The sequence below is a fragment of the Syngnathus leptorhynchus genome, chromosome 2, assembly GCF_054491065.1.
Source record: "Syngnathus leptorhynchus isolate UIUO chromosome 2, UIUO_Slep, whole genome shotgun sequence".
Lineage (NCBI taxonomy): Eukaryota > Metazoa > Chordata > Actinopteri > Syngnathiformes > Syngnathidae > Syngnathus > Syngnathus leptorhynchus.
Window position 1 is genome coordinate 1,003,033 of NC_141196.1, and position 22,430 is coordinate 1,025,462.

The 22,430-nt window shown below is 47.9% G+C and overlaps 3 protein-coding genes across 13 annotated transcripts; 2 read left to right on the forward strand and 1 right to left on the reverse strand.

Annotated features, from left to right (window-relative positions):
* Nucleotides 1–228: 228 nt before the first annotated feature.
* LOC147059957 (uncharacterized) lies at nucleotides 229–2,391 on the forward strand. Of its 2 annotated transcripts, none has more exons than XM_085905368.1 (4): nucleotides 229–459; nucleotides 545–667; nucleotides 1,886–2,128; nucleotides 2,170–2,391. In XM_085905368.1, exons 1-4 carry the CDS (start codon nucleotides 442–444, stop codon nucleotides 2,365–2,367), a joined length of 582 nt encoding a protein of 193 aa, XP_085761494.1. In that variant the 5' UTR covers nucleotides 229–441; the 3' UTR covers nucleotides 2,368–2,391. The 2 variants fall into 2 exon arrangements, with proteins under 2 accessions (XP_085761494.1, XP_085761495.1); XM_085905369.1 differs by having other exon boundaries at nucleotides 2,186–2,391.
* Nucleotides 2,326–20,413, reverse strand: arhgef15b (Rho guanine nucleotide exchange factor 15b). 5 transcript variants are annotated; one of them, XM_085905170.1, is made up of 25 exons: nucleotides 19,947–20,413; nucleotides 19,137–19,251; nucleotides 14,717–14,836; nucleotides 14,334–14,555; nucleotides 12,559–12,673; nucleotides 12,368–12,421; nucleotides 12,160–12,262; nucleotides 11,858–11,970; nucleotides 10,507–10,542; nucleotides 9,883–10,172; nucleotides 7,392–7,821; nucleotides 5,697–6,464; nucleotides 5,581–5,626; nucleotides 5,462–5,514; nucleotides 4,886–5,088; nucleotides 4,630–4,790; nucleotides 4,419–4,571; nucleotides 4,222–4,351; nucleotides 3,901–3,975; nucleotides 3,742–3,834; nucleotides 3,498–3,661; nucleotides 3,256–3,420; nucleotides 3,111–3,181; nucleotides 2,916–3,020; nucleotides 2,326–2,641 (listed from the first exon to the last, which is right to left on the reverse strand). In XM_085905170.1, the coding sequence occupies exons 11-25, from the start codon at nucleotides 7,729–7,731 to the stop codon at nucleotides 2,481–2,483; spliced, it is 2,688 nt and encodes an 895-aa protein (XP_085761296.1). In that variant the 5' UTR covers nucleotides 7,732–7,821; nucleotides 9,883–10,172; nucleotides 10,507–10,542; nucleotides 11,858–11,970; nucleotides 12,160–12,262; nucleotides 12,368–12,421; nucleotides 12,559–12,673; nucleotides 14,334–14,555; nucleotides 14,717–14,836; nucleotides 19,137–19,251; nucleotides 19,947–20,413; the 3' UTR covers nucleotides 2,326–2,480. The 5 variants fall into 5 exon arrangements, with proteins under 5 accessions (XP_085761296.1, XP_085761297.1, XP_085761298.1 ...); XM_085905171.1 differs by having other exon boundaries at nucleotides 19,787–20,413; XM_085905172.1 differs by lacking the exons at nucleotides 19,137–19,251; nucleotides 19,947–20,413 and having other exon boundaries at nucleotides 9,883–9,953; nucleotides 10,051–10,172; nucleotides 14,717–14,857.
* On the forward strand, nucleotides 10,361–21,789 carry hdlbpb (high density lipoprotein binding protein b). Of its 6 annotated transcripts, none has more exons than XM_085905131.1 (28): nucleotides 10,361–10,376; nucleotides 11,878–11,956; nucleotides 12,183–12,284; nucleotides 12,572–12,723; nucleotides 13,411–13,626; nucleotides 13,697–13,903; nucleotides 14,353–14,568; nucleotides 14,640–14,846; nucleotides 15,432–15,539; nucleotides 15,620–15,724; nucleotides 15,790–15,868; nucleotides 15,944–16,083; nucleotides 16,161–16,265; nucleotides 16,331–16,444; nucleotides 16,516–16,602; nucleotides 16,665–16,796; nucleotides 16,858–17,079; nucleotides 17,144–17,365; nucleotides 17,454–17,672; nucleotides 17,732–17,873; nucleotides 17,957–18,078; nucleotides 18,156–18,260; nucleotides 18,395–18,529; nucleotides 18,604–18,747; nucleotides 18,819–18,998; nucleotides 19,150–19,266; nucleotides 19,346–19,510; nucleotides 19,813–21,789. In XM_085905131.1, the coding sequence occupies exons 3-28, from the start codon at nucleotides 12,209–12,211 to the stop codon at nucleotides 19,903–19,905; spliced, it is 3,810 nt and encodes a 1,269-aa protein (XP_085761257.1). In that variant the 5' UTR covers nucleotides 10,361–10,376; nucleotides 11,878–11,956; nucleotides 12,183–12,208; the 3' UTR covers nucleotides 19,906–21,789. The 6 variants fall into 6 exon arrangements, with proteins under 6 accessions (XP_085761257.1, XP_085761258.1, XP_085761255.1 ...); XM_085905132.1 differs by lacking the exon at nucleotides 10,361–10,376 and adding an exon at nucleotides 10,388–10,403; XM_085905129.1 differs by lacking the exon at nucleotides 10,361–10,376 and adding an exon at nucleotides 10,733–10,886.
* The last annotated feature ends 641 nt before the right edge of the window (nucleotides 21,790–22,430 follow it).

Sequence of the window (22,430 nt, forward strand, 5' to 3'; positions counted from 1 at the left end):
GGTATATGTAACTTTTCGAATTCTAATCATTACAACAAATCTAACCAGCACTACCAAATTAAAGTAATCGTGGAAAACTTACCAAATATTGCCCGTTGCTGCCACAAGTCCAGAAAACTGCTGCGCTGCGCTCTTTGTAATTCCCGCGATAAATTATATTTGTCCGTCAGTGAAATTGATCCGTAAGGAAACACGCAACAAGCAGCCCCGTCGCAAAGGTGACGTCAAACTGCCTAATGCAATCAAACAAAAAAAATTTTGAGCGATCAGATAAAAAACAAAATCATCCAAAATCTGTTGAAGACGAGCAAAATAAGTCTGTGATGGATATTTTTGACGACTTTCGATCATGCAGGTATAATTGTCGCCACGTGAGGGCCCTGCTGTAGCTGAAACTCGTGTCGAGCTTCAGATTCAGAACTTGCACAACTCGTCTACCACATGAGCATGAGCGACAACGTAAGTGTCTCAACTTCAATTTGGACTGGTGATTTTAAAAATAATAATAAAGCAAACGCGTCATTGGAGTCTGTTTTAAATATAGCTGAGAGCCCAGCGCGTGGTGGCGACGGTGCAGCCGCCGTCCTGCCATAGGACCGTGCAGCAGCCGTCACGAATGCTTTCATGTGAATCAACGCAGCAGCAAGTCTCGCCTCCTCCCGACAAGGTGAGTCCCCAACTTCAGACCGGGACTCCTCTGGCCTTGCTTTCCACGAGCAACACCGAGCGTGGGGGAGAATGAACTTCAGTACCGCGAGACAAGTATTAACATTCAGAGGACAGGAAATACGAATGACCAGAGCCGCGGAATTTTTTTCAGTCCGTGTTTTTTGTTGTTGTTCTTGTTTATCTTCAATCTCTTTTTGTTTGTTTTCTATTTGGTGCTACTAGAATTGTGTCAAATGACAAAAGAAAACGTGGGAAGCCTCAAGTGTCGTTTTTGGTCTTTATATAAAAATATATATAAAGTGATTTGGAGCATCAACAAAGATAATCTCTTTCACCGATATATTGGTCCAAACAAATTTACCTTTAGTTGCATTAAAAAACAACAACTATTAATTGATTCAGGTATTCAGTGTCAAGAAGTTGAATTATGAAAGTATGCATATAAATATATGAAATTTAGCATATACAGCGGAGCCTCGCTTTTCGAACGTCCCGGTTCTCGAACACTTCGGTATTCGAAAAAAAAAATAAAAAAAATCGAGATTTGTTTTTGCTTCGGGTGTCGGACGAAAACCGGTTGTCGAACCTGGCGAGATGAGCCGTGAGGACCCGCATGGCAACTGACTCCGTTCCTTCTTACATTCTCGTTAGTCTGAGGATTGCATCAACCTAATCCTGCCTCCAAATGAAGCAAGTGGGAGCATCCTAAAACACAAAAACGCTCCTCGAGCAATGCCAGGCCGGCGCGCTGCGGTTGCGCGATCGCACCAAATGAAGCTCCCTGCGCACTGAAGTCCACTTCAATTTTGGAAAGTCCATTAAGACTTTCAAAATATTTTCCAAATTGCAGCGACGGCTCTGTCACAATAATGCGACCAGCGCGGTGCAGTTGAGCGGTTTGTGACGCGCTACGGTTGCTCGATCGGACAGAAAGGGCAAATGAAAAATTGCTTAAAAAAGGCGTTTTTTGTTTTTTCTCGGAACGGATGAATTTTTTTCCCATTATTTGTAATGGGAAAACATGATTCGCAATTCGAACCATTCACTTCTGGAACGGATTGTGTTTGAAAACCTAGGCTTCACTCTATATGAATATCAAAAGACTTTTTCCGGACAATATATTGTGTTCAATTGTTCATCTGGTCAGTGACTTGTTTGACATGTACAGTCCATTTAAAATCAATCCATTTTTGAATTTGGCCCCATTTGTTTCTAGCCGGCATGGAGCAGCTTCCGACTCAACACTCCCCCGCCGCTCATGAGCACAAGCTCCGCTGCTCGCAATCAGCCCGACCCCTTCCTGCGTGGGCCCCACGTCTTCAGGGTCCTGGGGGGCCCCACCCAGACGCCTCGCTCCGACCGTCACCCGGGCCGAATGATTCTCCAGCTGAGCGCCGAGGAGGACCTGGCCGTCACTTGTCTTCTCAAACTGAGCTACCAAGACCCAAAAGACTCTCAGGTAGGCTTGCAAAATAACAGGGATTTTCTAAATTGCCAAAGTTGACAAAAATCCAAGGTCGGCCGGGGAGACGATACGGCGACGCGATGGATGGAACCCAGTCGACCGGACGACGTGGAGCATTACGAGGAGTACCTGCTGCCAATACCGGTGCCGCCGTTATCCACGCAAGAGGAACAAGGCTGACACCAAGCAAGTGTTGTCTTTGGATTTATGTACAGCTTCTTCTTGGTGTTTGACACTTTTACAATAAAAATATTCAATGTGCAGTATTGGATTGGTTTCATTTTAGCTTGAAAAACATAAAGTGTATAAATAATTGTCCATCCAGAGTTACCTGCGCGGCACCTAATTAAAGTTTCTTGATGGTGGTGACCTGGCAGGCGGCCTGGATGACTCGATAGCGCTCCTTCAGGTTGCGCCTCCTCACGTGCTCGTTGGTGATTTCGATGATGTTGCTGACGGGGAACCAGCCTTTCTGGCCGTCCGACAGGCGGATGCCCTCGTACCAACCTGCGGGAGCGGGAAGGGCGAGCGAGGGGAAAAGCGTTTTCGACAATGCTCATGCGGGAAGACAAAGAAAATCAATAAACTGTTGGGGGGGGGGGAATCATTGCAATGAGGAACAAGGGTGCGAGGATGGAGGTTGAAACGGTGCGGCAGCAAACATTTGTTGTATTTCACTTGAAAGGTCAAAACATTTACTCGATATATGAGATGTAAAATAAAATTCTTTTTTTTTGGGGGTTGCTCATTCAAAATGGAACCATGTAACGATTCTCCTCACCCTCGTTTGTTTTGCGTATGACGTTGACAATCTCAGTGGGTTCCAGGTTGAGCTCGTCGGCCTGCTGGGCCACGTACTGCTCTACGCACTGGACCTGAGGACAGTCTGACACACACACACACACACACACACACACTCAGTCACTTGAAAGACTTGAGGTCAAAGCAATCATCACTCGCGTCCGGCTCGGCTCACCCCAGGCGTCATAGACCACCTCGTCTTCGTCTTTGTTGGGGAAGGCGGCGATCCACCTGTGCATATCCGGCCTGTCCAAAAAGATTGTGGCGTCATTATATATTTTTTTTTAGGGCCAGCCAAGGCGGACCTTCCTGCTACTCACTGGGAGGGCGCTTTGATGAGACGCTCCATCAAGCGCCCGTTATGGTTCTCCAGCAGAATGAGGGTGAAGCAGTTCTCGTACGGTCCGCTGCTTCTCTCCTCCTCCAGGGGCTGAGCCTGAACCAAGGAGCGGTGGGCGTAGTCCAGCACCACGAAGCGCTCGGCGCTGTCGCACACCGGGACGGACGGCAGGTTGAGGGCAGGCGGAAGAAAAGACGCGCTGGCGGCCCGGACGCGTCTCACCTCTTCTTGACGGTGCTGGTGGTAATGACGAGCAGGTCGTTGAAGAGAAAAACATAGATGGGATTGAACTTGACTCTCATTTGAAAGACCGTTCCTCCTCTGGACATTTCCTGGAGTTCTCCCTTCTTCTCCAGGAAGCGAGTCTGGGAAATGATGGGGATGGCCTACAAAAAAAAAAAAAAAAAAAAAAATGGCAATCTCTTGTCGTGCGTGGAAGGACAGGGCGCTTTTCTCGCTGGCTTACCTTGAGCTTGTCGAACTCCAGCGATTTGGAGATGAGGATCAACTCCTCCATTTGTCTCATCTTGCCCACCTCTGTGTTACACTCGTCAATGATCTGCGCAAGCACCAGAGTTCAAATGAGGTCAGGTGTCTTTTTGCCAAAGCTCTGTCGTGATGTCACCTTGGACACGGAGGACAAAGCCTTGGAAGCCATCTGCTCCTCTTTGGTGCCCTCTTTTGTTCTTTTCAGGATGTTCTGCAACAGCAAACAAGCACGAAGCTAAGATTTTTTATTTTTTTTATAAACACCCTAAATTGCTCCTAAAACGCTGATAAACATTCAGCAGTTGTGGGGAAAAGAAATCCTGGAAAATACCAAAGGTACTTGGGTGGTCCATGCAAGGAGGGGGAGGCAGCACCCCTGTCCCCCCCCCCCCCCCCCCTATCTCCTTGAAGACCATATGACCCGACCCTAGTTTGTGTCTCCAACTCTGCTGCTCACCTCGATGAGCATTTTGATGCGCGTGATCCGCTGGAACGGCAGTAGCAGGAAGGACATGAAGGGCAGCCGCTGGCACTGAGGAGACTCCTGGAGCCGATTGATGACGGCGGCAAAATGCGTGTTGTTCTTCCTGCGGGTCAGCGTGAGGTTAGCGTGCTGCGACGCTCACGAGAAACCACGGCAAAGCGTTTGCGTACATGAGCGAGGTGTACGTTTTCTCCTGGTAGATCTGGTTGCGGACGTAGTCGATGTAGGCCGGGAAATTGTGCTGCGAGTGGTAGTGGATGATGTCGCAGATGTCTGAGAACACGATGTTCTCAAAGACGCGCTCCTCCAGGTCTTTCAGGAACCTAAAAAGCAAACTGGGCTTCAGCCCAGGTTTGGAGCGCGTGGAGACATTTGCCTCACCTCTCGCTGACCTCCCGGACTCTCAGGATGTTGGAAAAGAGGGGCTTCTTGTCTCTGATCACCAGCGTCCCTTCCAGCTCCCGATTCTCCAGGAAGTGTTCGGTTAGAACGTACAGCGAGCGAAGGTAGGAGGCTTCCGATGTCAGAACCTCAAACATACTCTGTGCGGAGCAATGCGCCATGAGGCTACTTTTTTTTTTTTTTTTTTTAATCCCCCCCTGACCCGGATGGTCCAAAAGAACCGAGCTTCCCTCACCTCCTGATACTTGCACTGTTCTAGGGAGAGCTGCTCCAAGACGCCGCTGTCCCGCACCGCCGGCATGTTTTGCCAGAGGGTGCAATCGTTCCGGCTCGGCAACTCGGAGGTGTAGTCGCTGCCGCCGCTGACGTGCCGGCAAACCGTCTGCCGGCGGATCTCTTTGGTGATGACGGTGGCCCGGTAGGTCTGGTACAGAGGTTCTGACGAGGTGACAAATCGGTAACGCTGATGCGGACCGTAGGAAATGCACTGATGGTTCTCCTACTAGAAGTATCTCTCCAGCTACCTATCGAGCTATCTAGCTACCTATCGAGCTAACTAGCTACCTATCGAGTTATCTAGCTAGCTATTGAGCTAGCTGTCTAGCTAGAATCCATCCATCCATCCATCCGCCCGTCCGTCCGTCCGTCCGTCCGTCCGTCCGTCCATCCATCCATCCATCCATCCATCCATCCATCCATCCATCCACACTTTGAATTGGATTCCAGTCAACCCAAGCTTGTTTTTCTTTTTTTTTTTTCTTCTTCTTTTTCTCCCCTCCCCTGTGTTTTTTGTTGCAACTTTATGACTCACGGTTTTGCAGCCGGGACTTCCAGCTGCTGGAAAGCTCAGTCTCAGTCACGGACCTGCCAAGAAGATTAGCCAAGAAGGTCAAAGACAGCAGTGATGACGGCCACGGGGCGCCAACTCACGGTTCTTCCGTTGAGTCCTCCTTCCATCCTTCCCCGTTCTCTCCCTCTGCGGGACGGAGCGCATTCGGGTCAGTGTGGACAGCACGGATTCAAGCAAGCGCTCGTCGGTGACAAACCGTTTCTTTGTCCGCCCGTGTTGCTGGCATCCACGCAGACGTCGGCTTTTGTCAGGAGCAGCCGCGGTCTCGGAGGCAAATGGGGGCTGGCGGGGGGCCGAGGACTGGCTTGCGGCGTGCGCTCCTCCGCCGACAAGGAGCGAGCGTCTTGAGTCAGGGGCCTGCGGGGCGGGATGGCGGGCGGCGGCGGCTCATCCGACATCACGGCGGCGTCCCTCTGGAGCTCCGGAGGCTTGGACCTGCGAGCCGGCGTGGGCGCCTTGACCTGAGGAACGTCCGCCGCCTCCTGACTGGCTTTCTTGTGACTGAATTCCACCGTGGGGATGAAGGTCTCGTAAAGATCGTTTTCTTCACTGCTGACTGTCAGGAATGTATTCTGTCTGGGGGGAGCGGAGGAGACCTGAGGAGGCGACTGAGGTGGAGCCTCGTCCGTTATAACAGCCAACTTTTCCTTTTGCGGCACTTCGGTCGCATCGGCGACGAGGGGCGCCGTCTCCGACTCTTCTCCCTCCTCGTCGATCCCCGCCAGGCCGTCGCCCTTCTCGCCGTCCGACGAGGCCCAGTCGGACACCTCCTCCTCCAAGATGTCGCCGTTGGCGCCGTCCTCGGCATCCAGCGGCACCCACACCAGCTTCATGCCGGGCCGCTGGAGGTGGCACACGCAACAGCAGCTGGGATCGCAAGTCGGGCTGGCGACATCGTACGGAACGTGCTCCTCCTCGACCTTTCCGACAACGGAATGGGCGTCCACCTCCTTCCCGTCGGGGTCTGCGAGAAGAAGAAAATTTGGCTTAGGATGGCTGACAAGAACCCCGGCTGGCAGGCAGGCAGGCAGGCAGGCAGGCAGCCAGGCTTGGCGTTAATTTTTAAACTGCTGAGTCAGCTCTGTAAACACAAAGCACCACTGACACGGACGGCCCCTTAAATATTAATCAGACAATGGTGGCTAAAACCCAAGAGGGATAAATGAATGGAACCCGGTGAGAGTGGAAAATGGGCTCTGGCTTGTGTCGTGCTTTTCTACCTCAGATACTTAAAGCACTTCTCATTTAGCGACTAAATGTGGAAATGAAACAAAAACAAAATGTGAATACAATTGGTGAGAAAGAAAACCAAACAGGTAAAAAAGATTTTAGAAATAATGGTGGAAATAAAAACAAAATTTAATTTATGAATAAAATTGAATATTAATTTAAATTTCTGAATGTATTTGATCAATTCCACTTATTATGTATTTGTTTTTATTATCAATTTAATTTCTATCTGGTTGAGGCAGTTTTGGTTGTCCATGGCAAAATAATTAAATGGAAAAAGAAAAAAAAAAATGCACGCTGGGACCATTTCTGTCTGTGTAAAGTCGACATACTGCGTTCCATCTTCAATGCTCTGAGAACACGACAGGGAATCAAAACAGGGAAGTCCCATGCTTTCATCAGACAGGAAGAGAGAAAAGCCTTTCCACTGAAATCAAAATGTCACCGGTTCCGTCCGTCAAATTGCTTTTTGGTGACGACGTTCCATGACTACATTGGACTTTTCCACCAATTTGCGATGATACACACATCGAATGTGAAACTTGTCATGTGACCAGCAGAACCTGTTTACAGTTCTTGGAACACATCTGCCGCGCCTGCTGCAGAATGCGAAACACCACGGCAGAATTTTAATTATTGTAATTAGCTCATCGCAAAGTACCTGAGCGACCTCCTTCGGCGCAGACGCCGTCGCCGTCCTCCGATTCCGTGCTCTTCCCCCCCGGTAGGCGAGTTCTCTTCTTGGGTAGCGGAGGCGGCTGGACTACTGGGTTACTACCGCCAGTACCGGGCTTGGGTTTGAACACCGGCTGCCTTTTCATCTGCCTTCGGGTGGCGTTGGCCATCCCGACACGCTGTTTGGTGAACTTGTTCACGATGGTTTTGACGTTGACGCCCGAGGGGCTGGCGGGCCGCTCGTCCGTCGGTTTTGGGGGGAGGTTCGGCCTGGGTTTGCGCTCGGCTAACTGGGCAGGTGGATTGTCTGCTTCCTGGGCAGCCATGGTCGCGTCGTCGGGTCGTCTTTGATAACGCGCTTCCGATCAGAGGCCGGGCTCCGAGGGAAACTGTCCGCCGGAACACGTCATCCACACCTGTTGAGGAGAGAGAATCAGTCTCTGGAATGTACATCTATTTTTTTGCTTCTCTCCTAATAGTCCTACTATGTATGGCCATTACGATTTAGCTATTACAATGCGTCTATATTTCATAACATTTATTATTATAGTGAGTAAGTTTCCCAACTTCTTTGGTCAAGTGCCAATGGGCATATTTCATGTCAATTTGTGCTAGCATGCTATAAATGAGCCTTGACTGGGGGTGGTTTGATTGTGTGAAATAATTAAGCTCGTGAACACGGTCATTAATCTTATGCAATATCATGAGTTCTGTTATGCCCATCGAGACCACCGGGGGGCATTGACTGTCAACACCTTATATTATTTACAGCATAGGCTATATCAGAGACTAGTAAAAATGGTAAAACTTGAAATAGTTTAAAAAGATGAATGGGAGTAAAAATTGCAAGCAGTATCTCTATAAGTGAAGACAATTTGTCGTTTTGGTAATGACGCAAAGTCGATGCAAAATTTGTCTTTGCGGGCCACATGAAATGATGTGGCGGGTTGTATCTGGCCCCCGGGCCTTAAGTTTGACACGCAGGTATCAAGGGCTACATAACTCAATTTGACTCGGCACATTGGATAATCCACCCGTTCATAGTATCGAGCTATTGGCAAATACATTCAAGTACGTTCAAAATGTCTAATCTGCAACGACAGTTCCAGTCTTCCATAATAATCCGTTCTGATTGTTTGTAAACAAGTTGACGCGCCACTGGGCCTGGAGCGGAAAATGAACTTTGCATAAGGCGGCGGGGCGGGCGTCCACTCCTTCTGCTCACAGCGCCTTGCGGGCCCACTTTTTAAGACGGAACACGTTGGACAGCTGAATGTGGCGAGTCCGTTAGAACTGACAACCAAACATCAACACGCAATAAAACATCTTAAAAATGTCATTTGCCGGTGATTACTGCCAACTGTCAATTAGTCAGTAAATTAAATTTGGAGTCGATTTCACATTTTGTACAGCATGCAAGTGGCAGACAGTGTGCCCGGGCCGGCTGTGCCAGCGCAACACCAGTTTGTTAGAACGTAAACCAGCTCGTCGGACCAGTTTGGAGATCGGCTTCGCGTGTGCCATTGAGTCAGTCAACTTGTTTTAGCGGAAAGGTTTCAGGTTCCTTACTGGAAGGTTTGGAGTGGTTCTTGGAGGGGAAATCCAAAGTGGTATTGATAAGTAAACATTTTGTTGTCTCATTTACAAGGTTTTTCCATTTTTGGGGGAAACACCACCTGACATTCGACATGACGCACGCAAATTCTTTTGATGAAGCTGTGAGAGGAAAAGTAATAAAGTAAACTCACAAATACCTGAAAATGTGATACTCTTAAAACTGCTGGGACAACAATAACACATTTGAGGACATCTCTCAGAGCACATTTTTCCCCTTTGTGTGGATTAAAATGTGTTCCTGAGCTCCTCTTCTTTGTCTGACTTTGACCTGATTTGATTTCTAAGTCAAGTGGACGCTTACCAAAAGAGTCAGGCCGGGTCACTAGGTCACTCATTCATTGCTGTAAATGCAACTCCTAGCTAACAAGGCCCGATGGCTTAAATCAATCTAGCTTGTGCACAATCCTTAAGTGCCTACAAGGGGCTTCCATTAACACAATGATGCAGTGTGGACGCTGTATGGGTGTGGGTACCATCTGTTGGGTCAGTGTGTGGAAAATATGGGGGTGGGGGGGGGGGGGGGGGGGACCACACAAAAGAGGTGGGTGAAAAAAAATCCCCTATTCATGTGCCAATGAAATGTTACATGGCATTGTGTGGTTACTTATCATTTGGTGTTTAACTCCCTCTTTTTATGAGACGACAAACACGGCAGGTTGCCCAGCCGGAAATGATTCTTTCTCAAATCAATAAACACATCGGGCATCTTTACTTCACTGGCAAGTTGGCAACTCAACAAAGCCAGCCCTCGAGAGAACAGGTGCTTTCGGCTTGGAAACGCTCCAGCATTGTTGTCGATTCGAAATAAAAACGTCCAATAGAAAAAAAACAATGATATAAGGAAGGCATAGAAAACTCACCAGGAGAGTTCGGACGCGAGTAAACATTACTTGTCAGTCACTCGGCTGCTGTGTCGGCGCTCCAACATGATCTTAGGCAAGAGGGTAAAAGCAGAAATGATCATTATCGTGACAAAATCCACAAAGAGAAGGTAGAGACTACTTTCCGGTCCCCGACGGCATATGTACTTTGCTCTTTGTTGTGAGAGGGACAAGGAGTGAGTGGAGCCGACTGAAGGGCTGACAACACCTCGTCCCATCCAAGGAGGTACATAAGTGTCAAGCTAGCTTTGATAAAAGAATCGTGAATCCTGTAGTGAATTCCAAAATAAAAGTGGCCGGTTAAACATTAGTCAAGTGCCTTTTATTGTGAAAGCTACACCGCAACGCTAGTCGTATGTTTTTGATAAAAACTGCGCAATATTGGAAGAGGCGTGTAGAGGGCGGAGCGAAGCGAACGGAGCGCGCATCCACCTGGGAGCGAGTCGGAACCAACATGCGTTCCACGACCAGAGGTGGGCTTCGCACGCCACTGCTCGATGGTACTCAGAAACGAAGTGAAACTTTATCTTTCAGCTTTCTTATTCATTTTGTATTCATTATTCTTCCAAATGCGAGACAAAGGCAAAAGAAGTCCTGCCTTACCTTTGTTTACGTTGGGGTCGGACTGCCACCTCGTGTCTAAAACGGGAAATACGGATAACATAATTGACGTTGACTTTAGATGCACTTGAATAAACATATTTTGGGTCAACGGTAACTTTGAGGAAAACCACAAAATGCTTCGAAAGACATTAGTATCCATCACAAATCGTGGTATTAAAAATCACCGGGCTCTATTTTATTTAGATGCTCCGCTGGCGTAAACATACTGCGGCAATTGGCCGGACCATCTTTGAACCGCAGCGCATCACGGCGTATCACTCCGCTTCGTCCGAGCAAATGCTCGTCGACCAATCACATTTGTGTTTACACCATCACCTGTCAAACGCTCAACATCCTCTGCTACGTTTTCTCTCTGTAAGGTAGGATACTTTTGCACCTTATTTATCATTTGCATGATTGTCAAGATGGACAATGTCTGCGCCGCCCGCCGGTTGGCCCCCACAAAGACACGCAGCCAAGCTGAGGAAGGTTAGCGCCCGCGGAGCGGGCGACTCGGATGCTGCCTTGTTTTCTTCGTGTTATTGTTCTTGTTTGGAGACGATGATAAGAAATCGTTTGCGCTTCATCGTCGACGTGCGTCATTAAAGCGACATTGAACATGAATTTGAATAAAACGTTCGATTCAACCGGCAAGGCAGGCGCATGGACTGTAAAGCCAGAGCTAAGAACGCAGTCGACCGGCAAGAGATTGGATGAAATTAAAATAAAAACATCCAAAAATCACGTGGGACCACTTAAGGAACCCCGCCACTGTGTTGAGCCGTTTCTTTCTTGATTAAACATGGCGACATTAAAGCCCCGTTTATGAAATAGGAATATTCAAAGTCAAATGTTGCCCAACAATAATAGGTCTCAAACTCGAGGCCCGGGGGCCAGATCCGGCCCACCACTTTCGAGTGTTGTCATCAGTAATAATGTGGAAAAACGACATTGCGAGCATGTTCTTTTCACCAAAACCTTTTCTTGACCTAAATAGTTTCACAAAGTATTTTCTTGACTGGATTTCAAAACATCAATTTGTAGTATGAATGTAATAAGGAGGTTTTATAGATAGGCTAGATAGGTATTTATTTCTACGGTTTTACAGCCAAAGTGGCCTTGAAGTTCCAAGTGAAGTTCTTCTCGATTGATTGTCAGTTTTACCCATGTTTTATGTAACACTAAAATCTTTGAACAAGCAACATTAGCTACAGGGAAAAACGACTGACATATTCAAAAATATCCCCAAAATCACAGGATTGAATAGTATTCATCTCCACATATAAACATGATCTGAATGGGCTTTGTGAAAATGAGCAATGTCTTTTGTGACTAAGCTTTTCTACTGCACCTGTTCCATGTTGTTTTCAGGAGCTTAAAACCAGACTGGCACTGAAGCGCCGCCGGTAGTGGCAACCTGGACGGACTCGCTGGCAATTGACCTGAGCAGGTAAAACTCCGCGCCTGTGTTGTCGCAATATCAAAAACAAACAAAAACATAAGCATCAGTAGAGCATCAGCGTTCTGATCAACTAAATTGACACAGAAGCTCACGAATGCAACATTTGGAAATTGGAAATGTGTTTTGTTAACCGGTGAATCATTCTTGAGCTTTTTGTCAGAATTCTTGGAATGTCAGCGACAAACACGGACCTGATTGTGCTCATTTATTGCAGTGGAATAGCGGAAGAAGTCTTGAACCATGAGCTCAGTGGCACTGTTGACCCCCGAGAGCTTTGCAGAGCACCGTAGCGGCCTGAAGGAGCGGGAGATCACAGGTCATATTTCAAACGTTATATTTTGGAGGGTGGGGCAAAAGCCCATCTGTCCATTTTTTTAATCGTACTTGAGTGGAGGCTACCTGGAGTTTGTCTTTCCATATCCCACCTCCCTCTTCTAAAGTCACCTGCTCACCCTAATGATAAATTAAAAAATATCAAATATACATATAAATACATATGTAATCAAAATATATTAAAATATATATCTTTTTTCAATTTCCTGGTAACTATGTTGGAGTAGCTAGTGTTTATTTTTGTTTTTCTTCCTCACCTCTGCGGTTCAGGCTGCGTCCCGGAGGATGAGGCATACATCCCCACCTACCTGGAGGCCTTCCCTCCGCTGCCGGAGAAGGGCGCGCCGGGGGAGAAGGCGGGGGAGGCGGCTCCTGCGTGGGGGAGCAAGATCAGACCCATCAAAGCTTCCGTCATTACTCAGGTAGCTTTGGCAACGAGGACGCTGGGCGCTCATGGTGACTTTATCCCTCCACATGACACAATCTGACGTTTTCGAGATTGCTTTTGCGTCGATTAGAGGATCGCTTTTTGTCCCAAGTATCAAATAGTTTTTTTTTTTTTAATATTTGAAAGCCCTGAAGTGTGTTTTCACACCACAAGTAACGAAGAATACTGTAAAGTAACCCAACCCCCCAAAAAAGGCCCGTGAGTATTGCTTTATTCCCTGTCCGTCTTTGAACTGTTTTGTCTTTTGACATGGTTTTGTTTTAAGGAGCGCAATATTTATTCTAGTTTGGTCGGCCTGTCTATGGTGCTTTGCATTGTGGGTTAGCATCAAGATGGGGGGACTTCTGGTAAGGCAGAGCTATCTGGTTTGGTTACATACACATTTTGATTTAGGAATTCAAACAATTTCAAAACGGCTGCCAAAAGTGGCCAGGCTAAAAAAAATTTAAAAAAACGAAGCTGCAATTGGATGCAAGCAGTATCATATTAGAGCTAAAATTGGAAATGATCAAATTGGAATTAAAAAAAAAAAAAAACCCCACCCTTGCAAAGCAACATTTGCATCAAGGCAGATAAAATGATTTAAGCAAATGGAGCCCAAAAAGTTCACTGAGCAAATATCTCCTCAAAAGAAGCAAGAATGTGACCTGCTGCGTCGCAGGTTTTCCACGTGCCCGTGGAGGAACGGCGCTACAAGGACAACAGCCAATTTGGGGAGGGTGAAGAAGCTAAAGTGTGCTTAGACATCATGCAGCGGACCGAAGCTCACATTGAGCTGTCGCTAGCTAAGGACCAGGGCTTGTCCATCATGGTCACGGGCAAAGTGGACTCTGTCATGAAGGCCCGCAAGGAGATTGTGGCAAGACTACAGACTCAGGTCAGAAAATGGAAAAATTCTATTTCAATCAGTAAGCTGCCAGTTCATCTCCTTCCCCCGAAATGGCCAGGCTTGGGCCGCGCTGGTCATCCCCAAAGAGCACCATCGCTTTGTCATCGGCAAGAATGGCGAAAAGCTGCAAGAACTGGAGCTGAAGACTGCCACCAAGATCGTTATCCCTCGCCCGGACGACACCAGCGCCAACATCCGTATCACCGGTACCAAGGAGGGCATCGAAAAGGCGCGCCATGAGATACTGCTGATCTCTGCTGAGCAGGTTGGATATGCCGACAGACACATATCACAGACTCCTTCAGATTGTTTGTGTGTAAAAAAAAAAAAAAAAACCCACACCAGGATACTTCCAGGTCCTAGAATGCAACTTTTATGTTGACCCATTAGCATTTATGTGCATCATTTTGGTCGCAGATGTTCAAATACTTAGCTGAGCAATAATCAAGATGTGACAATAGTCCTGTGATTACATCATATATCTGGAGCATCTTATCATCATCCAAACTGGATTTAGAGAATTTAACTCTGAACAAACTCTCCCGTTTGTCAAAAGAGAAAATAAAAGGGGCCCTAAGGCGTTGCCCTGAAGTACCCCTGCACTGCAAACCTACACAAACTCCCATTAAAAAAAAACTCTAAAGCATGTAAAAAAAAAAACAATTCTCTCAACCATGATGTATTTTCCTCATTACCTGCCTTTTGGCCCATCAGGACAAGCGTGCCGTAGAACGTCTCCCCCTGGAGAAAGCCTTCCACCCCTTCATCGCAGGCCCGCACAGCCGGCTGGCGCAGGAGCTAAGTCAGGAAACTGGCGCTCGCATCAGCGTCCCCCCGCCCAGCCTGCCCAAAGACGAGATTGTCATCACTGGCGAGAAGGAGGCCGTCGCCCTGGCGCTGAGCCGCATTCGCGCCATCTACGACGACATGGTGGGGACTAGTTACAGTCGGAGTAAGAATGTATTTACATTTGTTTCTAATAGAGTTTTGTTGCCTGACAGAAGAGGAAAACCACCACCATCTCGGTGGAGGTAAAGAAGTCTCAGCACAAGTACATCATCGGGCCCAAGGGCAACACCTTGCAGGAGATCCTGGAGGCCTCGGGAGTCTCGGTGGAAATGCCCCCTCTGGAGTCCAGCTCGGAGACCATCGTTCTCCGGGGGGAGCCTGACAAGCTGGGACCGGCGCTCACGCAAGTCTACTCCAAGGTGAGAACAAAAAGAAATGAATTACCAAATGTCAGCCATTTTGTTTTTAGAGCAATAATATATTTTCCGAACTATAAGTCGCACCGGAGTGTAAGTCGCACAAGCCACGAAATGCATAATAAAGAAGAAAAAGACATAAATCCCACCGTTAGCATTGCTAACGTTACAGAAACATATAATCAAGGAACTAAAAACTTGTCTGACATATTAAGAGTTATTCAAATTACTATAGCATAAATAACATGCTAACAAGTTGATCAAACCATCCAAATCATTAAATCAGACGAAATCGTCATCTTCTGTGTCACTTATAAACTATTTGGCTAACCCCGCAAGTACAAGATACCACGTGGCTTAAGTCCGATTCATCGTCAGTTGCAGTTCCAATTATTCCACAGACTTAGAGCGCCCTCATGTGGTTTAGTGTGAAAATAACATGTGAAATGATATAACGTGTTCATAATTTCACACATAAGTCACTCCTGAGTTTAAGTTGTACCAAACTATGACAAAAACTGCGACTTATAGTCCGGAAAATACGGTACACTGCAATATTTTGGCTACTCCATTTCCCCCGCTGGGTAGGCTAAGAGCGCGACAGTGGTGGATGTGACGGCGCCGGCCTGGCTGCATCGCTTCATTATAGGCAAGAAAGGACAAAACATCGGGCGGATAACACAGCAGCTGCCTCGGGTACGCGACAATAAAAAAAATAAAAAATAAAAAAAAAATTGAAGGTGGAGAAAAATTAGGACCAGTTCTTGTGTATGTAGGTTCACATCGAGTTCACCGACGGCGAGGAGCGAATCAGCCTGGAGGGGCCGACGGAGGAGGTGGAGCAGGCTCAGTTCCAGTTAAAAGAAATCATCACCGATCTGGTGGGTGGTTGGCTGAGGAACGCCCGCCGCGAAAGTCTCTGACCAGGGCTTTGACTTGTCCGCAGCTTGTGCGGATGGATTACACCGAGGTCTTCATCAACCAGCGTTTCCACAGACATCTCATCGGCAAGAACGGCGCCAATAGTCCGTGTCGGAATCAAATAAAAAATGGAATCAGAAAGGCATAGTTGCTTTCTTCACCTCCCGCTTCCGTTCCAGTCAACCGAATTAAGGAGCAGTACAAGGTGTCGGTGAGAATCCCGCAGGACTCGGACGGAAGCAGCCTGGTCCGGATCGAGGGAGACCCCAAGGGCGTCCAGCTGGCTCGCCGGGAACTCACCGAGATGGTCCAAAGAATGGTGAGATTCACTTGACTGCGGCGGACGGTGAGGAAGACGGCTTGCAAAAAAAAAAAAAAGTCCAAACTCTTCTCCAGGAGAACGAGCGGACCAAAGATCTGGTGGTGGAGCACAAGTTCCATCGAACCATCATCGGCCAGAAGGGAGAGAAGATAAAAGAAGTCCGAGACAAGTTCCCCGAGGTGAGGAGGTGGTCTCTTTGGACCGTCAGCGCTGCAGAAGCAAGTCTCATCCAGTCCACCTCCAGGTCATCATCAACTTCCCCGACCCGGCGCAGAAGAGTAACCTTGTTCAGCTGAGAGGTCCCAAGAGCGAGTTGGAGAAGTGCGCCAAGTTCCTCCAGAAAATGATCGCCGACCTGGTACGAGTGGCAAAACACAGCGGCCTGGAAAACATTTCCCCCGACTGGCACTTTGCCAATCTCGCCTGCAGATGGAGAACAGCTTCTCGCTCTCGGTTCCCATCTTCAAGCAGTTTCACAAAAACATCATCGGCAAAGGTGGCGCCAACATCAAAAAGGTAAAGGGCCGAAGAAACTTTGGCGAGCGGTTCAGTTCTCACAACGCTCTCGTCGGCGGCAGATCCGCGAGGAGACCAACACAAAGATCGACCTGCCCACCGAGAACAGCAACTCGGAGACCATCGTCATCACGGGAAAGAAGGCCAACTGTGAGGCGGCTCGAGAACGAATCCTCGCCGTCCAGAGAGAAATGGTCAGTCTCGGCTATAAAGGTGTCTGGAAAGCGAGAAGATCTCACCGCCACCTTTCTCCAGGCCAACATTAAAGAGACGGAGGTCATCATTCCGGCCAAGCTCCACAATTCGCTCATCGGCGCCAAGGGCTGCCTGGTTCGCGCCGTCATGGAGGAATGCGGCGGCGCAGTTCATATCCACTTCCCCTCCGAAGGCTCCGCCTCCGACCGGGTCACCATCAGGGGGCCCGCCGGCGAGGTGGAGAAGGCCCGGCGGCAACTACTGCACCTGGCCGAGGAGAAGGTACAGCCCAAAGACCAACGTTGGCCATCAAAATCTCCACCCGCGTCTGCTCTCCTCCATTCAGCAAGTCAGCAACTTCACAGCCGAGCTGCAGGCCAAGCCTGAGCACCACAAGTTCCTGATCGGCCGCGGCGGCGCCAATGTTCGGCGCCTTCGCGACAGGACGGGCGTCCGCATCATCTTCCCGTCGGCTGACGACGGCCAGCGGGAGCTGATCACCATCGTGGGCAAAGAGGAAGCCGTTCGGCAGGCGCGCGAGGAACTGGAAAACCTGCTCGAAAACATGGTGAAACTTGAAAGCTCACGCTCCACATCACTACATTTAGAGTACACGGTCGCTGGTTACTTTTCTACCGGTCGCTTCTCCTCTCCAGGACGACGTGTCGGAGGACAGCATGGACGTGGACGTTCGCCACCACCGACATTTTGTGTGCCGCAGAGGCCAGGTGTTACGCCAGCTGGCCGAGGAATACGGCGGCGTGGTGGTGAGCTTCCCCCGCACGGGGGCCAACAGCCGGCGGGTTTCTCTCATAGGAGCCAAGGACTGCGTGGACGCCGCCAAGAAACGAATACGGGAGATCATCCAGGACCTGGTAAGCCAGCGCTGACCTAGTCGGTCGGGTTGTTGTCGATACTTGATCTGGTCGAGCAGGAGTCGCGGGTGAGCGTGGAGGTGGCCGTCCCTCAGCGCTACCACCGCGCCATCATGGGCCCCAAAGGAAGCCGGATCCAGAACCTCTCCCGCGAACACGAGGTCCACATCAAGTTCCCCGAGAGAGACGACGGCTCCGCAGGTTCCCCCGAGCGCCGGCTTCGCGTGCGTCCGGAGCTTAGCAAACGCTTTGCCGTGTGACCTTTTCAATCGTCCTCCGTCAAGGTCAAGAGGTTTTGGAGAACGGACACGCGTGTCCAGAGGCGGAGTTTGTCCCCCGCAAGTGTGACGTGGTCACCATATCGGGGCGAGAGGAGAAGTGCGAGATGGCCAAGGCTGCCCTGCTGGTAGATTCTCGCCATCGATTTGGATGGAAGAAGCACCGGTTGCTTGTTTTTTTTTCCTACGTTGTCTTTTTTTTCAGGCTTTGGTGCCCATCACGGAGGATGTGGAAGTTTGCAATGAGCTTCATCGCTACATCATCGGGCAGAAAGGCAACGGAATCCGAAAAATGATGGAGGAATACGAGGTTCGCGTTTATCTTGCTTTGTATACCAAAGCGAACTTGAATAAACTAAAAGATGATCAAAGATGAAAAAAACTGGCTCACAAAATCAACATGTCAAAAGGACAATGTGAATGACAAAGTGGTTTCCGATGCAGGTGAACATGTGGGTGCCGCAGCCGGAGATGCAGCGGGACGTCATCAAAGTGACGGGCCTGATGGCTAACGTGCAGCGAGCCAAGCGGGGCTTGCTGGGCCGCGTCAAAGAGCTCCGGGCAGAGCAGGAGGACCGGGTGAGCAATCCCTGGCCAAAATCACAATCTTCTCAAATTGATCTTGGTTTCCTCCCCCCCCCCCCCCGTACTAGTTACTGCGGAGCTTCAAGGTGACCATATCGGTGGAGCCCAAGTTTCATCCCAAGATCATCGGCCGGAAAGGGGCGGTCATTTCTCAGATCCGAAAGGACCACAACGTCGTCATCCAGTTCCCCGACAAAGGAGATGAACAGCAGGTGCGCGGCGGCCGGCGTACTCGCGTGCGCGTTCTTGTAGAAGGGAGGGTGTGTACATCTTCGTTTTTCAGGACCTGATCGTGGTTTCGGGGTATGAGGAGAACGTGGAGGCGGCGTGTCAGGCCATCCGGCAGCTGGTGGCCGACTTGCAGAAGATGGTGAACCGAGACGTGCGCCTGGACCGCAGGACGCACGCCCGGATTATCGGCGCCCGCGGCAAAGCCGTCCGCAAGCTCATGGAGGAGTTCAAGGTTTGGACGGTGAAGCTTCGGCTTCAGTATTTCAAACTTCTCAGGGTCTTAGGATGGGACGAATATCACGTTCATTAAAACTTTCAAGGGAGCAAAGTCCAAAAATCCAACAGGCAATGGAGAGATTCTTCTTCCTACCTGTTGCGTACAGGTTGACATCCGGTTTCCTCCTCCCGGTTCCGACGAACCTGACACGGTGACGGTCACGGGCCTTCCTGAGACGGTGGATAACGCCATTGAGCATCTGATCAACCTAGAGGAAGAATACGTGAGAGACGCTCACCTCTGTTGACAGTATAGGACGCAAAAAAAAATGCTTCACGTTTTGGCCCCCGTGACTATTTTAGATGCTCAGCGTGACTGAAACGGAGACATTGGCGGCGTACATGAAGCCTCCGTCGCGAAACGGGGGAGGCGGGACCGGCCCGGGGGGGCCGGACGACGACGGCAGCAAGACGCCGACCAAAGGCTTTGTTGTGCGCGACGCACCCTGGAACGCCGCAGGGAACAAGGTGAGACCTGAAATGGCGCCCTCCGGTGGCAAGAATCACTCAATTAAATGTTCAAACTATACATTTGATGGCTTAAGCTTTTTTTTTTTCATGTTTGAATCTATTTCACTTCAATCTTTAAGTGCAGTTCAATTTGATGTAATGTCCAAGTTCATTTGACTGTTTTTTTTATTATTTTTTATGCTCCAGCTAACAACCCAGGCTAAAGTTAGCTCCTCCCACACATTCAAAGATATTTCACTCCAACATAGAGACCACAAATCATTTAAGTGTCACCTTGCAAAATACTTTTTGCTTTCCAGGCCCCGGACATGAGCAGCGCCGAGGACTTCCCCACATTTGGGACAAGCGTTGCCCCAAAGCAGACGTCCGCCTGGGGCCCCAAGAAATTCTGAGAGACAACAGACATCAAATCCAAATGCTGCTCAGTGCTCACCTTCCTTCCTTCCTTCCCATCTTGGTTTTCTCCCCCAAATCAGCCAGTGCACATTCAGAGGAGAGGAGTTCCTTTCTCCGCCTTTTACACAACTTGGGGGGGAGGAATGAAACTTTGGGTTTTGGCCACTGCACAGACTGCCTCAGCGAATCTCAACCTCACTGCTGTCATCTTTTAAAGGTCTTCACATTCACACTGGCTGCTACTGAAAAGCTTTCAGCATTGATTAGATAGTTTGGATATCCAGCTTAAGGGTCTCTCATCCGTCTTTGCTCTTTTGCCCTTACTATTGAGACGCTAGTTGAACTAGTACTAATACGGTACCAGACGCAAGTGGTTTCCTTTGCCTCTAATTCAACACAGTGGAATCGAAACAATTTCGTAAAAATATACACAAAGTAAAATAAGCAAGTAAAGAGTCAAGGAAACGGCGTAAATACAAGTAACTCAGTTCAAGTTACCTCATTAGCTGCTTCATTAGCTGCTCATCCCATCCCAGGTGTGTGTGCTCGTCACTCTCACCAACCTAGCAAGCTGAGCAACGTGAGAGCGTGCTAACCGGATTAAGACCTTTCAAAAGAAAAGGTCAAAAGGAAACACGATTGTACTACAAAAATAATACTCTTTTGCCTTGCTAACGATGGAGTTGTCCCTTCAGCTGGATATCGAATAAATGCCCAAAACAGCTTTGAGTAGCTGTGTGTGATTAGTCGGGAAACCTTGTTTTCTTAAAAACAAAAACGTGGAGAGGCGACGTCCTTGCACTGATTCCTTTATTTATCGTCCAACATGAAAAAGGAGCCAGTTGATTTGGACTACTGTGATTTTCCCCTTTTTGTAGCTAGCTCACGATGGACCCATATCAGGGTTTAGGAACATATTAACATTTACTGTGTGTCAACAAAGAGAATTTGGGCTATTTTTTAAAGGCCATTTTTTTCAGTCAGTGACGGCATAAGTTGCGGTCTGTGTGTGTGTGGTTGTGTGTGCGCGCGCGCGCGCGCGTGCGTGCGCTTTAAAATGTATATTTCAAATGAAGCTGAACCAAACTTTGACATGGTCTTAATCTATATTTTCTCAGAGCTCCTCATCGATGCTTGATATTTTTGTCAACGCAAATGCTGCTTGCCATCCTAAAAAAAAACAAAAAAAAACACAACCCCTAAAGGTTCATGTAATAATTTGTAGCATTTTTGGGGGCACATTTATGACAGCCACACTATAATATTTCGTTTTTATGACGGTGAAAGAATACGTTAAAACAACTCGTTTATATATTTCCTTCCATACTTCTTGTTAAACTAGTGAAGACAGCACGTAGTGGTAGATGGATCTCAGCCATATCCAATCAATCCTCAATAGCCTCAAAATGCACCAACAAACGGGCCCAAAGGATTTAGAATTGTAATTAGTTGCGTTTCACGATTGGGAAAAAAAAAACGAATAAACAAATATTATTTGATATATTACACACAATTTGTGGTTGGTAACTCAATTTCGATTCACACATCTCACCAAAGTGACCACAACTGTATTTGTAAGGTTCAATCTGGTGCATAATTTGTTGTTTTAATAGCAGATGGCAAACTATGCAACCCAGGGATGAACTGTACCCTAACTGTTCCTGTACGTTGTCTGTTTTTCTTTGTTTTGTTTTTTTCCTAAGTCTTTGTTTCTTCATGCTTGTCTGATCTTAAACGGCGACATTCTGTGAAAAGCTAAGACGAAAACACACTCTTGGCCTTAATAATGAAGAACTCAACAACGTGATTGTGTGCTGCAATAAAAATGTCCGTTTCGTACTCAAAATAAATTTGACAGAAAAGCTACATGTCCAATATTTTGGGGTTTTGAGCAAAACACACATCCAATTGTGCATACTGTCAGTTTATTTTCTTTTTTTTATATATATATATTTATATAAATCAGGGAGATATTTATATACAATGCAACATACAGAAAGAAAGAAAAAAACAATTTACAAAGCAGCACTGGGCCATAAATTACCCATAAAATAGTTTTCACATTTTTGATTGTGTTTTTTTTTTTCTTTCCTTTTGTCCAACCAACCCCTTGGGATCTCGCTGGATCCCAGCTGCTCGTAGAAGGTTTTTGATCTTCAACCGGGATTGAGAACCCAAACAAAGAAAAACTCAAAGCCCTCGTCAATACCATTCTCAAAGAAAACGTTGGCCATTTTGTTCAGATGATGCCTCGACGTTTTGTTGACGTTCCATGACTTTTGAACTGTGAACTCCTTTGAAGAATAAAAAAAATGCAGTGGGAAGATTAATCGTAAACAGGGTTGCCCGCTTTGACAGTAATTCTGACTTCAACACTTGGAAGGTTTAAAAAAAAAAAAAAAAAGTTTGTTTACCTCGCCTGAAAAACTAACCTATTTGCTGTTTCTGTGCTCATTTTGAAATGTCCCAAGATAGCATAAAGATGGCCCCAATGCCCTAATAGAAAAGTAATCCTACTTTC

Coding starts and splice junctions, on each gene's coding strand:
- hdlbpb (XM_085905131.1), top strand. CDS start 12,209: ATGAGCTCAGTGGCACTGTTGACCCCCGAGAGCTTTGCAGAGCACCGT. Junction 16,084..16,160: donor CCGAGATGGTCCAAAGAATG/GTGAGATTCACT, acceptor ACTCTTCTCCAG/GAGAACGAGCGGACCAAAGA. Junction 17,080..17,143: donor TGCACCTGGCCGAGGAGAAG/GTACAGCCCAAA, acceptor TCCTCCATTCAG/CAAGTCAGCAACTTCACAGC.
- LOC147059957 (XM_085905368.1), top strand. Junction 668..1,885: donor TCTCGCCTCCTCCCGACAAG/GTGAGTCCCCAA, acceptor ATTTGTTTCTAG/CCGGCATGGAGCAGCTTCCG. Junction 2,129..2,169: donor AAGACCCAAAAGACTCTCAG/GTAGGCTTGCAA, acceptor AAATTGCCAAAG/TTGACAAAAATCCAAGGTCG.
- arhgef15b (XM_085905170.1), bottom strand. CDS start 7,731: ATGGCTGCCCAGGAAGCAGACAATCCACCTGCCCAGTTAGCCGAGCGC. Junction 4,572..4,629: donor GTCCGGGAGGTCAGCGAGAG/GTGAGGCAAATG, acceptor TTTGCTTTTTAG/GTTCCTGAAAGACCTGGAGG. Junction 3,835..3,900: donor CTTTGTCCTCCGTGTCCAAG/GTGACATCACGA, acceptor GTGCTTGCGCAG/ATCATTGACGAGTGTAACAC.